We start from the raw sequence: 13546 nt of genomic DNA, 5'->3' as shown, positions 1-13546 counted from the left end.
ACTGAAGTCAGCTGAAAGAAAATAGAAATGCTTCCGCATATTTATTGCGGCTTTTGAAAAGTGAAAAAAAAAAATCACACTGAAAACTCTGAAACTGACTAAAAGCTCACTCTGTGCTTGGCAAGGACAGATGAGCATTTATATTTCTCAGCTTTAATACAGAAGGATCATCCTTAGGGCAAAAGAGGAGGTCTGAGTCATCTACTTTTTACCCTTACTGCTAAGACTTCTGACAGTAAGGCCAAAATATGCTAACTGAAAAGGCACTCTCTGTACCATAAACACTTGGCCACAAAGAACTGGACAGTGGCCATGAAATCACTGCCTTTTAATTTTTCTCTCTCATCTATATTTCTCCAAAGATTTCTGGTAAGAAGGCAGCTGACTCTATACAAAAGCCAGAGGCATTACCAGTATCTTGGTGGTTTCATGCATGCCATATTTAATCTAACTTATTTATGCAAGGAAAAAAAGAACATCTTTCACTTGGGCAAAGATATATTTCAATGTCAAAATACCAAGGAAAGAGGTAAAGGGACAGAGTTGTTCTACCGCCAAATCATTGATTTGAGTCCAGGCTTGGTAGCTGCAAATGTATTCTGCAGCCATCCACCCCCTTAGATGCTTATGTGGAAAAGACTAACAGTGTTTGTCTGGTTCTCTGTGAGCCACAGAGTCCACATCATGAACTGTCCATGACATCCCTTGATAACTTTGCTGACAGTCAGAACTGAGAAAACAACAAATGAATGGACTGTGAAGACTCAGCTGTTTTCACCACTAGAATGCTTGGTGTCACCCAACCCTGCCCAGTGATGGCCTCCACTGAACCACAGACTCAAACTGTAAATGTACAAATTTGGAGCTTTTGAAGATAAGGAAGGCAAGATCACAGTACCTTAACGCACTCCTGTATACAGTATGGTGCCTAAGAACTACTGTCTCTGTCCTCTGCCTTTCCAAAATCCTATGATTAAAGGAATAGAAGGAAAAAAAAAAAACTATCCCAAAACAACAGGAAGCCCTTTAGTAAAAAGTGCATTAATTAGGTAAAGCAAGCCAACAAAATGATTAATTTGCTTCTCTCCTTCAATATTATGTTTATACAACTTGATTATACCACTTAATTACTAATTCACCCTGCTTAAAAACAAGAGTGCTTTAAATTTTTAATGAGACAAGGGAAGGCAACATTCCTTAACTCAACAGGGAGAAGTAATTTTACTTCCTCTTTTGATTTCCCAAGTTATTAACATTGCTAAGGGAACTATCCCCTCCCTGATCTTTCACTTGTTTCTTTCTTTTGAAAATATGGAAATCAGCAAGAACATTTGTGCTAATGTTAACCCATGACCTGACAGGTAATGCTTTGGAAGAGGAACAGAGGATCAGATTTACACCACCAAGATCCTGGTCCAGAAGTGAAAACAGCGTAATCACCTCCAGTTCTGCAAGCAGAGAAATGTAATAGGTACTCATACTATTTATGGGTGTTCTTACAAAATGCTGTCCATTCAGAATCACCAGTTGGTCCATTACCTAGATTTTGGATTAAATGTGTTGCACTGAAGAAGAACAAACTTTTTTATATTCATGGTCTTCTATTATCATTGTTAGGAGGTGAATACACTGAACACAGTATGTCCTTCCAGGCTGATCTGCAAAAATCCTGTTAATTGTGTAGGTTTGGGGGAGGGGGGTGTGTGTGTTATTTTTTTTTTTTAACCATCTATGCTATAACACTCAACAATTTCCTTGAGCAATTGAAAGGGGATATCCACTAAATTAAGCATATCCAAGAAGTGCACAAACAAAACTTTTTCAACTTCCTTTAGTACAGAGTTATAAGTGAATCATTTCAACTGCATCAACCTAACTTCAAGCCCCTCTATGCAATATACCTCCTTCATAGTTAGAGACTATGTCTGTTATCTTGAAGGCAAGTCAGAGGACCTTCATCCATACAGTTCTGGGGGTTGCTTCAGGGGATGTATATCACACATAAGGGGTAGTTCACTTGCTCAACTACAATTGCTGCTTAAACAATTCCGCTAATACATGTTAGGTAATTATCCAACATCTCTTTCTATAGAGATGTTTACCTTCAATCCCCTTTATAAATACAATAAAGAAAAAGGCTTTTCCTCATCTTTTTCCAGCAGGTATCAGCAAACTGCATAATGATCAAAGCCAACAAAGAGAAGTTTACATTTCCCTTAAAAGCCAGTTTCATGAAAAATGTGAAAAATCTTATAGTCCTTGTTTTCTAGAATCACTCACAGGAAAGAAGCAGAGAAAAATAAAGTACCTCTCTGTTGTCTGACAGCCCACATTTGCCTCTAACTGAACAGCTGAGGTCACATCCATGCCACAACAACACAGTGACGTCCAATCCAAAGCTATAACATTACTGCTGGATCAAATGCAGCAAAGGTCTGAGAAGTCACGGGAAGAAGGGGAATTTTCCCGTCCACTTCCCTGGTGTAAAAGAGCCCATTCTGGATCCAAAGTCCTCCTAGGCATGGGTGTCTCAGCTACACTGTGGGGCCCATCAGTGACTGATACGTTGCAGTGAGAGCTCTGGTCAGCATTTCTCACCAAGAGGGTACTGCAAGCTGGAAGAGCTGCCAGCCTCTCTCTGGGTGGTAGTGCTGCTCTTCTCGAAGGCAGCATTCTTCCTGCGTAGGAAAAGACACTACCAGTCTTTCTAAAGAGAAGCAACATATTGCTAGAATAAGGGTACCTATTTTAGAGGAGATTCTGGCCCCAATCAATAAGACAAAGTGGACATATGCAAGGAATATACACGCAACCTGATGTGGACAAGGGGGAAAGAGGGGAAAGAAGTAGGAGGCACAGAACATCACACACCCACACACTACACTATACACACAAGTAAACACTCAAAGACGTGCACCACAGATTGGGCTGTTGATACACGTCTGTACATACTGCTAAATATACACGCTGTTGGACATCTAAGCCACTCCACATAACAGAACACCATCATCACCATGTATGTGTTTTTAGTATTCATTATTTCTTTGCTGGTAACAGTCACTGTTTTGCTAAGGACTATCCAAATGTTCATGAGGTTGAGAACAATGTCAGTGCAAGATGAGGTCCTACAGAAGGACTCCAAGGAGGAAAGAAAACCAGTCCAACTCAGACCCTAACCTTTTACCTCAATGTTTTATATCCAAAACCATTGCAGAAAGCTGACAACAGAAAGTTACTAGTAAAATGCATTCTAGCAAACCATATGAAGATTCTTCTCTTCCATATTGGCCAGTAAGAATGTCCCACTTTAAGACAGCCAAATCTAAGATAAATCTGGTGATTTAGTTTCATATAGGTAATACTATTAATTGTTTTAATATGCAATTAAGGAATAGTCAGTGGGCTGTAGGATTTTATAAGGCAATAATCCTGTTCCCTAGTGTACAGCTTTGTCCCAAAGAGTAGGTTATCCAAAAAAAAAAAAAAAAAAAAAGCTGGATGATTGCCAAATCAAACAGCACCTTCTTCCCATTTTCAATTACATACAAGTGAAGCAGAGTAATGAGGATATACTGGAAACTTTGACATTTATTTATTGAACATTTTTACTGAGAAGGAATTGCTGGCTTGCTAAACCGGAAACTATATTTTTACTGCAGAAACAATCACACAGAAAACGAGCATCCTGCTGCTCAGCAAGAAAGGAATGGATAGAACCTATAAATTGACCCATTTAAATCAGCAACGTTAAGGTTATTTCATTGAATGCAGTATATATTTCAAATATCCCAAACCCCCAAATATGGTATACATTTCAAAATCCTCATGTCATGCAATTTTACATTGCACTGTCTTCTGTGTCAGTGCTGACCCAGGTTAGGCTCTGTAACAGTTCATAGGTACAACAATCAGGACATAACAAACACATTAAAAAGGAAAAGGTGTAGAAGGGACAAATGAAAGATAAACCAAATTGCAAGAAGAAATTCAGAAGATTTTCTCCCCTCTCAGGAGATTCTAGAGACTAAATAACCAAAAGATGAAATGGGAAATAACTCTCATCACACTGCATGTCCTTTTTTTCTTTTTGGATAAGACTAACTGCTTTAATTCCCTTTTACTACAGAGAAGAAAAATGAAGAGAGGGTAAATGAAGAGGAAGACAGGGAAGTCAACATTCTTTGAAGGAACAACATATGGTGACCAGGCATGAGAGATGGAGGTTATAAATCTTTCCTTGGTAGAATTACCTGAAGATGAAATTGCAGTTTCAAGGGGCTTGAGCTTTTAAAATCACACTAGAATCTAGGAAATTAACCTGCACGGTTACAAATTTTGCAGTAACCTTCATTTCCAACATTTATTTGCAAAGTTCAGGATACTGAAAATTTTGTTACTAATGCAGATGTGGTCAAAAAAGATCATGTAAGTCTCCTTCACTTGGCAAATCACTCAAAATAAATATAAAAAGATATGACAATTAAGAATTAGAGGAAAATACTGCATCCTGCAAACAGCCACTGCTGTACAATATACATAGAAAGGGAAAGGAGACAGAAGGTAGGCTGGTGCTTGGTTCTTTGTGAGAAGAAACTTATTTAGGGATATGAAAGTATACAGGAAAAGCTCTTTACTGTTCCACTCTTTCTGACCAATCGCCCAAGAAAACAAAGAGTGAGAATCCTTTTGTTTCACATGTACTTCAATCAGGTTCATCATACAGTGATATGTAGCTAAGTCAGTCAGCTCCCTGTCCTGTGGATCAACGATCCTCCAGTCCGTCTGTCTCTGAAGCACACTATTTCCAGATCCCAGTGTTGGGATGCCACAGGACTAAGGATCAGCATAGTACAGGAGTATGAGAGTAACAGCACATTCAGATACATTATCCCTAAGGAAATACCAGCCAGTTCCAACATATTTCCCAACCATTAATCTAAATAAAGTCTAACTCTAATTACTGTGTAAGGTTAACATATCTTTGGGTCTTCCCTAGATGACTCACCTTTTTTTTCTCCCTACTGAGAAGTGATGCTCTGACGGATTTTGAGGATCTTCTCTAGGTATCCAGATTTTCTGAGCGAACAGCAGACTGCTGGAGCAGTGGCTCTGACTTAGTTGCCCCATGCCCAAAAAACCTCAACACTGACAGCATGGGAAAGTCAACTGTAACACTTCAGGTACGCTATATCCCTAAAGCATCTGATTTACTGTGCAGATACAAGAACAGCCCTGCTCAGTAGGTTCACCAGCTCCTAGAGTTCTCACCACACACATTTCTGTATGGGATTCCCAGGCAGAAGCTTGGCAGCACTACTACTATTGCTTATCACTACTGAATTTTACATGTCTTTTTGACAGCCAGTACTTCTGTTAGCAGAGCATGTTAGAGCTGGATCAAGATCATCAGAAGTGATTTTGAAGGCTCTTGGTTTTGGGTGCTCTTTTCGAGCTTCCCTAAAGAGGCCTGAGTTCGAGAAAATGGAGAACTGCCAACCCATGAAAACCAGATGATAGCTTTTAAGCATTTTGATTTGACATCGAGAAGTGGAAATTCCCAAAAATCATACTGAGAAATGTGACCAAAATCACTGGGACAAATACAGTTAAGATCCCTCTTCAAATAAACAGAGCCATGAGGTTATTGGCAAAAAACCACACAATTTTCTCCAGCTGTTAGACTGAGCAAAGACCTTTGAAAGGCACAATAAATAAGCATCTACTAGAGGGCAGATAGTAACTTCCATTATTTGCAAAGACTGCAATGATGCTGAATATTTGTAGGAGCACCTCTAAGAAATTTCTGTTTTGCAAGATTTGTTAGAAAAATAAATGTAAGAGAGCTCTATTGAACTGCAATGCAAGACATATATTTCCCTCCCTCCCAAAGATACCTATACAGTTTCTTGTTTCTTGATCTCATATAGCTGAATTCCTTTAAAAATACTTTTACAGAAGCTAATGGTTTGCTGCATGATACCAGTGATATTGCCATAGGTGGCACCTCTTTAATAACAATCTTCTGAGCACATACTAAGTCAAAACCTCTAGTGAGCGGTTCCTTCCCACTGCAGAAATGTCCTAGCATCCATAACAGGACTCAGGGCCTCACCTTGCTCCCAGCGATCACCACAGGCAGCATGACAGAATGGAACAGGGTACACATGCCCAGTGACATTTATAATGCAACAGTCTTCAAATTAGTTTCCCTTTTTTGCAGAGATACTCCAAGGAAGTATATGGGCTTGATCTGCAACTCAGAGAAATAAATTCCTGCTAACTCGCATAAACCCTGGAGGCAAATCTTCTACAGGTAGCTGCTGAAGAACTGAAAAAGGTAGAGGCTACGTTTGGGAAATCAGACGCCGCAGGCAGTGCTGAGGCCAGTGCCTCAAATTTATATTTATTCTTTTTCTTTGTGTACATATATTAACTTCTCTGGTTCAAACTAAGATGGGAAGGGAGCATAAGGAGCCCTCCAGTCCTGTTCCCAACTGTCACAGGTAAGCACTTAAAGTTTAGCCCAAGAAGATCCATAGAGCCTGCTCTGCACTTACGACAAGCCACAAAACCTCCCTATAAGCCAGGAGTTAGGAACCACCCGACACATCATAACAGTAAAAGAGCAAACACTCTTTAAATTAAAAAAATCTCTGACACAACCGGCTCAAAGGATCTAGTTTCACTGAAAAAGATTTCTGAAGGAGCATGCTATGCTGACCGATACATACATACAAAATATGTATCCGTTCTGACATTCTTGGATACGCTTCTGAAATATTTTGGTACAGAAGGGTAGGGATAAACATGAAGTATAAATGAATATATCAAAATAATATAAAAACACATCAGACAAAATTTTTGCAGCATTAGATTTTTATAAATGTCATAAAGACAGACTTAATAAAAACAACTTTGAGGTGCACACTTATTGCATTACAGTGCAAAAAATCTTAAACCCGGAGAAAAATATCTGTGTATTTGAAGGCAGAAGATATGCAAAAGAGTAACAGAGGAGAAGGTATTAAACATGAAGTCCTCTCACCAAAAGCTGCTACTGAAATCAATTACATTCATCAAAAAGATCAAGTTCTAGTTACAAACACTATAATTAATAAATGCAGATACATTATATTGTACAATATGTTTGTTGCAATGCGAATAATTTTAATGGAAGAATTCTAATGAAAGAAAGCTGCTCTTCCTGCTAATCTATATTGCTTTGTAGAACATTCAAACTCCCTTTCACATTTGGAAAAATTCCAAACATGGGCTAGTCGCTCAATTGATGTTCATCTGTTTATTGATTCCAATGGTATTGCATCAGTTTAACCGGGCTGAGAAGCCTACCCATTTATTCAGGAAGTACATTCAGTTAAGTTTTAGTTCAAAATTTCATCTACAAAAATCTGTGCCTGATGTTATAAAGAAAAATACATCTAGAGACAGTCTTGAAAAATGATTTTGTACAAATGGATTGCAATGCAGTGTTTAGTGCCTAGGTATAACAGGAGGAGAAGAAATGCCTTTCATTAGCCAAATTGACAGGTGGGAAAATAGATATGGTTTTGGTCATATAAGCCCTTCTTCAGGTCTCTGTGTATTACTATTGTTTATATAAATGCAAGTAAGTCATGCTCTGGCTGATCCACTGAAGATAAAAGCCTTACTGCTACTTTTATAACTGGTGAAGGATTAAAATTACATGAATAAACATCAAGTTCTATCCTCATTACTAACTCTACATTCACTGTGGGCCAAACAAGAGCTACAGGTGTGTCATTTCTACTGTGCAAATACTACTACATTGTTTCTCATGTCTAAGATTCCTCAATATTAAGAAAAATATTATAACTGGGAGGAAAGTCTGACCTTCTTAGAGAATCAGGACCTTCCTAAATTCCCTTGTTCGCCTGTAAAATTACATGGCCTAATTTCATAGAGAGCAGCTTATGCTTGCAGGTCTGCACAGTCACAAATGAATCTTCAGCACACCTAGGTAACATATGGAGTTAAAAAGGGGGTGGAAAGGAAGTGATACACGTGATGCTGGCACTTGTCTGGCTGTGCAGAAGGTAGCAACTTTTCCATTTGAATTAACGTCTGCACACGGTGCCAAACTACAAAGTGTAAAAGGCTATAAAATAGAAGGAAATCCAGGTACTGCATACCTGTATAGATGCAAAATCCCCAGAAGCACAAGCTCCAAGAATAGCAGCACCCACCAAAACAGACTCCACTTCTTTGGACAGGACAACAGGCTTGCCTATAGAAGAAAAAGCCATGTCTCTGTTAGGAAGAATGAAGCAGTGTGGCACTAATCGCAGACTAATTAAAGTAAAAAATACAAATTGAAAAGAAAGAAAAAAGGACTTGACTTGGAAACCAAGTTCACAACTCTACTCAGAGCTATGCTTCTATTGTAGACTATTGTAAATCTCTCGGTTCTGTGGTTCCAGGCTAAAGAAAAACGCAGAATTTAAATGAAATAATTTCAGCAAAATATTCATGCAGAACATAAAGCATACAAAGAACAACCCCCCAGATCTTTGACAACAGCTGCTGTTTTTCTCAAATAGCCTGGTATAAACCTGCTACCTACACCCTACAAACCCACCTGTCCATTAAGAGGTGACCTGGAAGGGAAAACAGGGTGGTAACCTTTTTGTTTCTTTTGCAATGCATAGAAAAGAGTTTGTTCTGTGTTTGTTTTTTAAATACATAATCAACAAAGCCAGTTTGCTTTTGCTGGAAGACATAAAAATATGAGCAGTAAGCTTTCACAAGCTAAACATGAAATCACAGAACTCCTGTCTTCCAAATTTTACAAGACATATGAAAAGGAGATTAAAACCCCAGAAAAACAAACTCACTATACATTTTGAAGAATTAAAATATTAACCACTTTCTACACAAATTAAGTTTTATTACCATGGGTAGTATCATGAGCATACTTTCCCTCAGTTCAAAGTTTTCTAAGATCTGTATTTTACTGCAAAAATAGCAGGAAAAATAGAGTAATAAACAAATAAAAGTTGCCTACTTTCTTAATTCTCCTTTAAAAACCTCAAATTATAGCATCTATCTAACTACTTTTCTACTTACTTAGTAGAAAAGCATCTACTTATTAGATGCTCACCCTCACTAAGCCAAATAATTTAATATTCCTACAGTATTTGGCATATGTGTACACTTCTGCAACTGAGATAATTTCATTCGATGACTGAGGATGCAAATACAGCGCTGGGAGATGGACTTCCTTCTGTGAACAGTTTCAATGATATTACTCAAAAATGCTGCTCCTGAGAGCCAATTGTACAATTAGAAAGAGCCGAAATTTGGAAGAGGATCTTCAGATCAGTGAGCCATGAAGTACTCCTACAGAGCCTTTCCCTCAAAAAAGACAAATAGGTACTTTTCAAAATGGGGAATAAAGTTATTAATTCAAGAAACAATTATTAATACAAAGCAGATTCATCTAGCATCCAAGGCATCCAGGCACATTATGCCAACTTTGCATTGTTCTACCAGAGTAAAGGCGCTTGCAATCAGCTTTCAGCGACACAGAGCTGTCACACTGGCCTTTTCGCCACTTCTCCCTCTAGTTAGCACAGACAGTGTCAGGGAAAGAAAGTGGATACAGTAAGGGCTTGTTGCTTGATTGCTGGAATGATTACTAACAGCATAGCAAAACTGGTGTAATTACACCATCCCTTAAACTTCTCTGAATTGTGACCAAATGACTCCATCTTAAAAACATTAGTGTAGGATCAGTCACCTGAGCATTCCTCCTCTTACGATGCACCCATAGCTCAGGAACTGGGTCAGCTTCAGACACAGGTAGATAATCTAAAACTAGAGCTTACAGTTACTTGGGGTGTTTGCCAGGCTTTGAAGCAGGAGACAATTTTCAGCATGCTCTAGTATTTCCTGCATATTTCCCGCATCATCAGAACGCATACAGAATTCTTACCAGGCAAACAACACAATCAAGATACTTTCCGAGTGGCCTGCGAAACTATCTATTGGATGTTTGCATGACTGAGTCATGGGCATTTCTAGCTAACAATAATATATTCAGATTTTTTCTTTTTGTGAAAGAATGGGGGATTGATCCTGGAATGTTAGTTATTTTATCTGATAGGCTCTAATGAGTTCAACACAACCAAGAGCATTTCAGTTAGATGAACTCTGACATCCCTTGTCAGTCACAGATTTTACAAATGGGGGAGAACTACAGACTGCAAAAAGACCTTTTTATACTGAATTGTACTTGGCCACTAGTTACAGTCAAAGGACTCCTGATTGCATTTTAATCAGAATACCTCTTCACAGATCTTTTATTTCAAACATCATGGGCCAACATCACAACTCTACACGCAGCTGAAAGTCACCTAAAACATCTGAGTTATACAGGGAAAGATGTGCACTTGACAACATCATTTTTCACAAACAGAAAGAACCACTCTGACAACAACGTATTTAGTGAATTTTAGGTCAACGGCCATTATATATTTGCTTCTCCACTTCTGTTTTTTCTTCAAGTAATTACATAAAGCATATTTTTATCCTTCCTTCCTGCATCAAGGTTATGAAGGTTATGCAGGTTTGATGTCAGGACAAGTCAAACCTTCATACCAAATGCCCCAAATCTGAGCCTTAAATTTCATTCATGCCAGTTCAACTCGTCTTAACTTGAAATATACCCAAAATATACATCATTCCAAGTTTCACTGAAGTCCTTTAGACTCAGTTTTGTTATTTTTTCCATGTTTTTTGAGGCATATTGAACAGACTCACAGGTGTGCTAAGATACTCAATGCAGGCAGGCTAAGGGGAGATTAAAAATATCGTGCAAGCCTGAGACCTCTTCCTGTAAAGTACCATACATGCAGGCCCTTCCATCCATCAGGAATTCTACAAAAATCAAATGCAACACCATGCAGGAGCAAAGATTCACAAACTGAGTCCTAAATCATTTTAACGATACGAGCACTGAAGCATTTCTGGAAAAAAGGGTCCTGTATAATTGATAAAATGTCCAGTGTGAGCAAGAAGTGTCAGCAGAAGTCTTACAGAGTTCAAACAGGATGAAGCTAATAGAGGCTTCAGAAGAAATACAACATATCTCATGTAAAACATGCTCACAAAATGTACTGTGCATTATTCCTGTCTATTTTATCTTCTTGTAATCTGACTAATGGAATCATTTCCATAGAAAGTTTAGAATAATTTTTTAAAAATCTGATAGTGAAAAGCAGCTATTCATGCATAGTAGTTTTTAAAATTCCATACAAAGTTTTTATATTAATTTCCACTACACCTTCTTAGAAAACACTTAAAGGTAAGATCTACAGATTGGAAATCATGTTCAATGTTTCTATAGGAAGTCTGTTTTCTAACAATACAAATTATGGAGCTTTGTTTGCACCACATCTCTGTGTTATTCAAATGTCTTTAAATTTCAGGAAATCCAGTCTTTCGGGAAGTAACATTTCATTATACAATTTTTGGCCAAGCAGCAAAATACAGTTCTATATAAAGAAAGTATTTATTTTTCCAAAGACAAAGTATTTAGCCACCTAAAATAATAATGTCTTTTACACTCCTTTCCCCCCATTTCCTCTAACTTACCAGTAATGTCAGCGTGCATCTGCACGAAGAGGGGGTTCTTGCTCAGCCCACCACACAGAAACAGCGTGTTGATATGATGCCCTGCAGCCTGCATAGTTTCCAAAATATGTCTCGTTCCTAACTTCAGAAAAGGGGGGAAAAAATAAGAAAACAGATGAGCACAGGAGAGCAGACACAGGAAAAGAACATAAGGAACAACATGCTTAAAAGTGTGACAGAAATGCATAGATACTAACTGCCCCTAACAGTAACCTGGCGGCTGGGAATGGGCCTTGAGGGGTAGGGCCTCTGCTTAGCTTCTAGCCAATAACAGGCATTGTAATTAAGAACAAGAAAAATTAGACAGATGGTACAAAGAACTGGGAAGTACAGCAGCGCAGCAGACTGCAAGAAACATCCTGGGGCTGGCTGCAGGAGAGACCAGGTAGCTACCAGCTCAGAGTAACACAGAGAAACGGAGATACCAGGGACCAGTAGTACCTCCACAGCCAGAGACAGTGGTTATGAGAAGGCATAGAAATGGGTGGCAGGAAAAACTGGGGGCAGTGATAAGCAGCTTTTTGTGACCAAGAGCTGCAGGGCACAAAAAACATTTCTGGAACTAAGCCCTACATGGCAAGGCATCCCCATCAAAATTTCCTATTCGCTTTGCATTACAGCATCTGAAAAATCACTCTCAGCATAGAGATTTCAAATCTGGAGCCAAATAGCAAAATAGAACAACCAGAAAGAATCAAATGAAAGCTGTATATTTTCTTTTCAGCAAAAAGGAAAACCTGAAGAACTTTCTATTGGCTTAACTCACTACTTTTGCCTTACGTGGTTCAAAATAAAATGCTCCATTTCATGCCTGGATTAATCGAAACATATCTAAAACACAGGGATATTTTTAAACTCTTTTTCAAAGTCTACACTTTGATAAAGTCAAATTATAAAAGTTCAGTGTTCCACTCTGTAAATGATGAAAGCAAATACTCTGCCACTTCCAAGAAATCTTTTCTCTTTTTGTTTGCTTTGCTTGCCTCCAACTATTCACTGAGGACAACCCTTTCCCTCCTTCCTCTTGCAAGGAAATTGTCAGTTCCTTTGACAAACCATTTGTCCCCCAAATTGTCAGCTCTTTATATACCCTAGACTTAACTTGGAAGTTCAGACTTGACTAACTGCCAAATATAAGCCAAAATTTTGCCCAAGTGACTGTTTTTTATGTAAATGTCCCCCAAAACACAATCTGGTCACAGACCATCGTTTAAGTTTTCTTTATCTTACGCTCCAAGTTCATTAAGAGGTCTGCAACCTGCAATAAATCCCTCTTCAAATAAAGCTACTGAAAATTGAAACTACTAGCGTTTCATCAGGCTTGAGATGTTTATTATGAATGACTGGCACAACTCTGGATAGGCCTTCAAATATATTTTGGTTTTGAAGGCAAGCGGTTATGAGGAACTCTAGCAGCCGCAACACCAGCTGACTAAATCCATCACTTCCCTATTGACACAGAGGGCTAATTTCCAAATGACACAGCCACAGTTTTAATTATGGAAAAATAAACTACTCTAAAAACAGTCTGTCCCCTCAAAACTGGCCTGACGGCCACAATTATATCTCTGATCATGTTCTCGTCAGTCTAACTGCTGCATCGCATTTTGCAATGAATAGCTAAAAGGATATTCTCTTTCATTACTTCTGAAATTTAAATTTATTAACAACTTCTCTCACAACATACACACTCCTAAGACCCTGAGAAAGAACATGCTGTGAAAACTATTTTGTGTTTACCTGCCTGGAAAACTGTATTCACACAGAAATTTAAATTAAAGTTAGACCTATTTCACTGTGGGTGGGGAGGAACTAATTTAATCCTCGATTGGAGAAAATGCAAATTGAGGGTCTTCATATGCAAATTTTATAT

General features: G+C 38.4%; 1 protein-coding gene across 27 annotated transcripts in view; it reads right to left on the bottom strand.

Moving 5' to 3' along the window:
* Positions 1 to 13546, bottom strand: part of FGGY (FGGY carbohydrate kinase domain containing) — a 333758-nt gene that overhangs the window by 23998 nt on the left and 296214 nt on the right. For 25 of the 27 annotated variants that reach the window (XM_068953329.1, XM_068953324.1, XM_068953323.1 and 22 more), the window contains 2 exons: positions 11635 to 11755; positions 8172 to 8266 (listed from right to left, as the gene is read on the bottom strand). In XM_068953329.1, the coding sequence (XP_068809430.1) occupies positions 8172 to 8266; positions 11635 to 11755 (216 nt within the window). The remainder of the gene's footprint in view (positions 1 to 8171; positions 8267 to 11634; positions 11756 to 13546) is intronic. The other 2 variants (XR_011142650.1, XR_011142651.1) reach the window with 1 other exon arrangement.

The sequence above is a fragment of the Struthio camelus genome, chromosome 8, assembly GCF_040807025.1.
Source record: "Struthio camelus isolate bStrCam1 chromosome 8, bStrCam1.hap1, whole genome shotgun sequence".
In the NCBI taxonomy this organism is placed as follows: domain Eukaryota; kingdom Metazoa; phylum Chordata; class Aves; order Struthioniformes; family Struthionidae; genus Struthio; species Struthio camelus.
The sequence above is the reverse complement of the archived record's forward strand: the minus strand, read 5'-3'. Positions and strand labels throughout refer to the sequence as shown.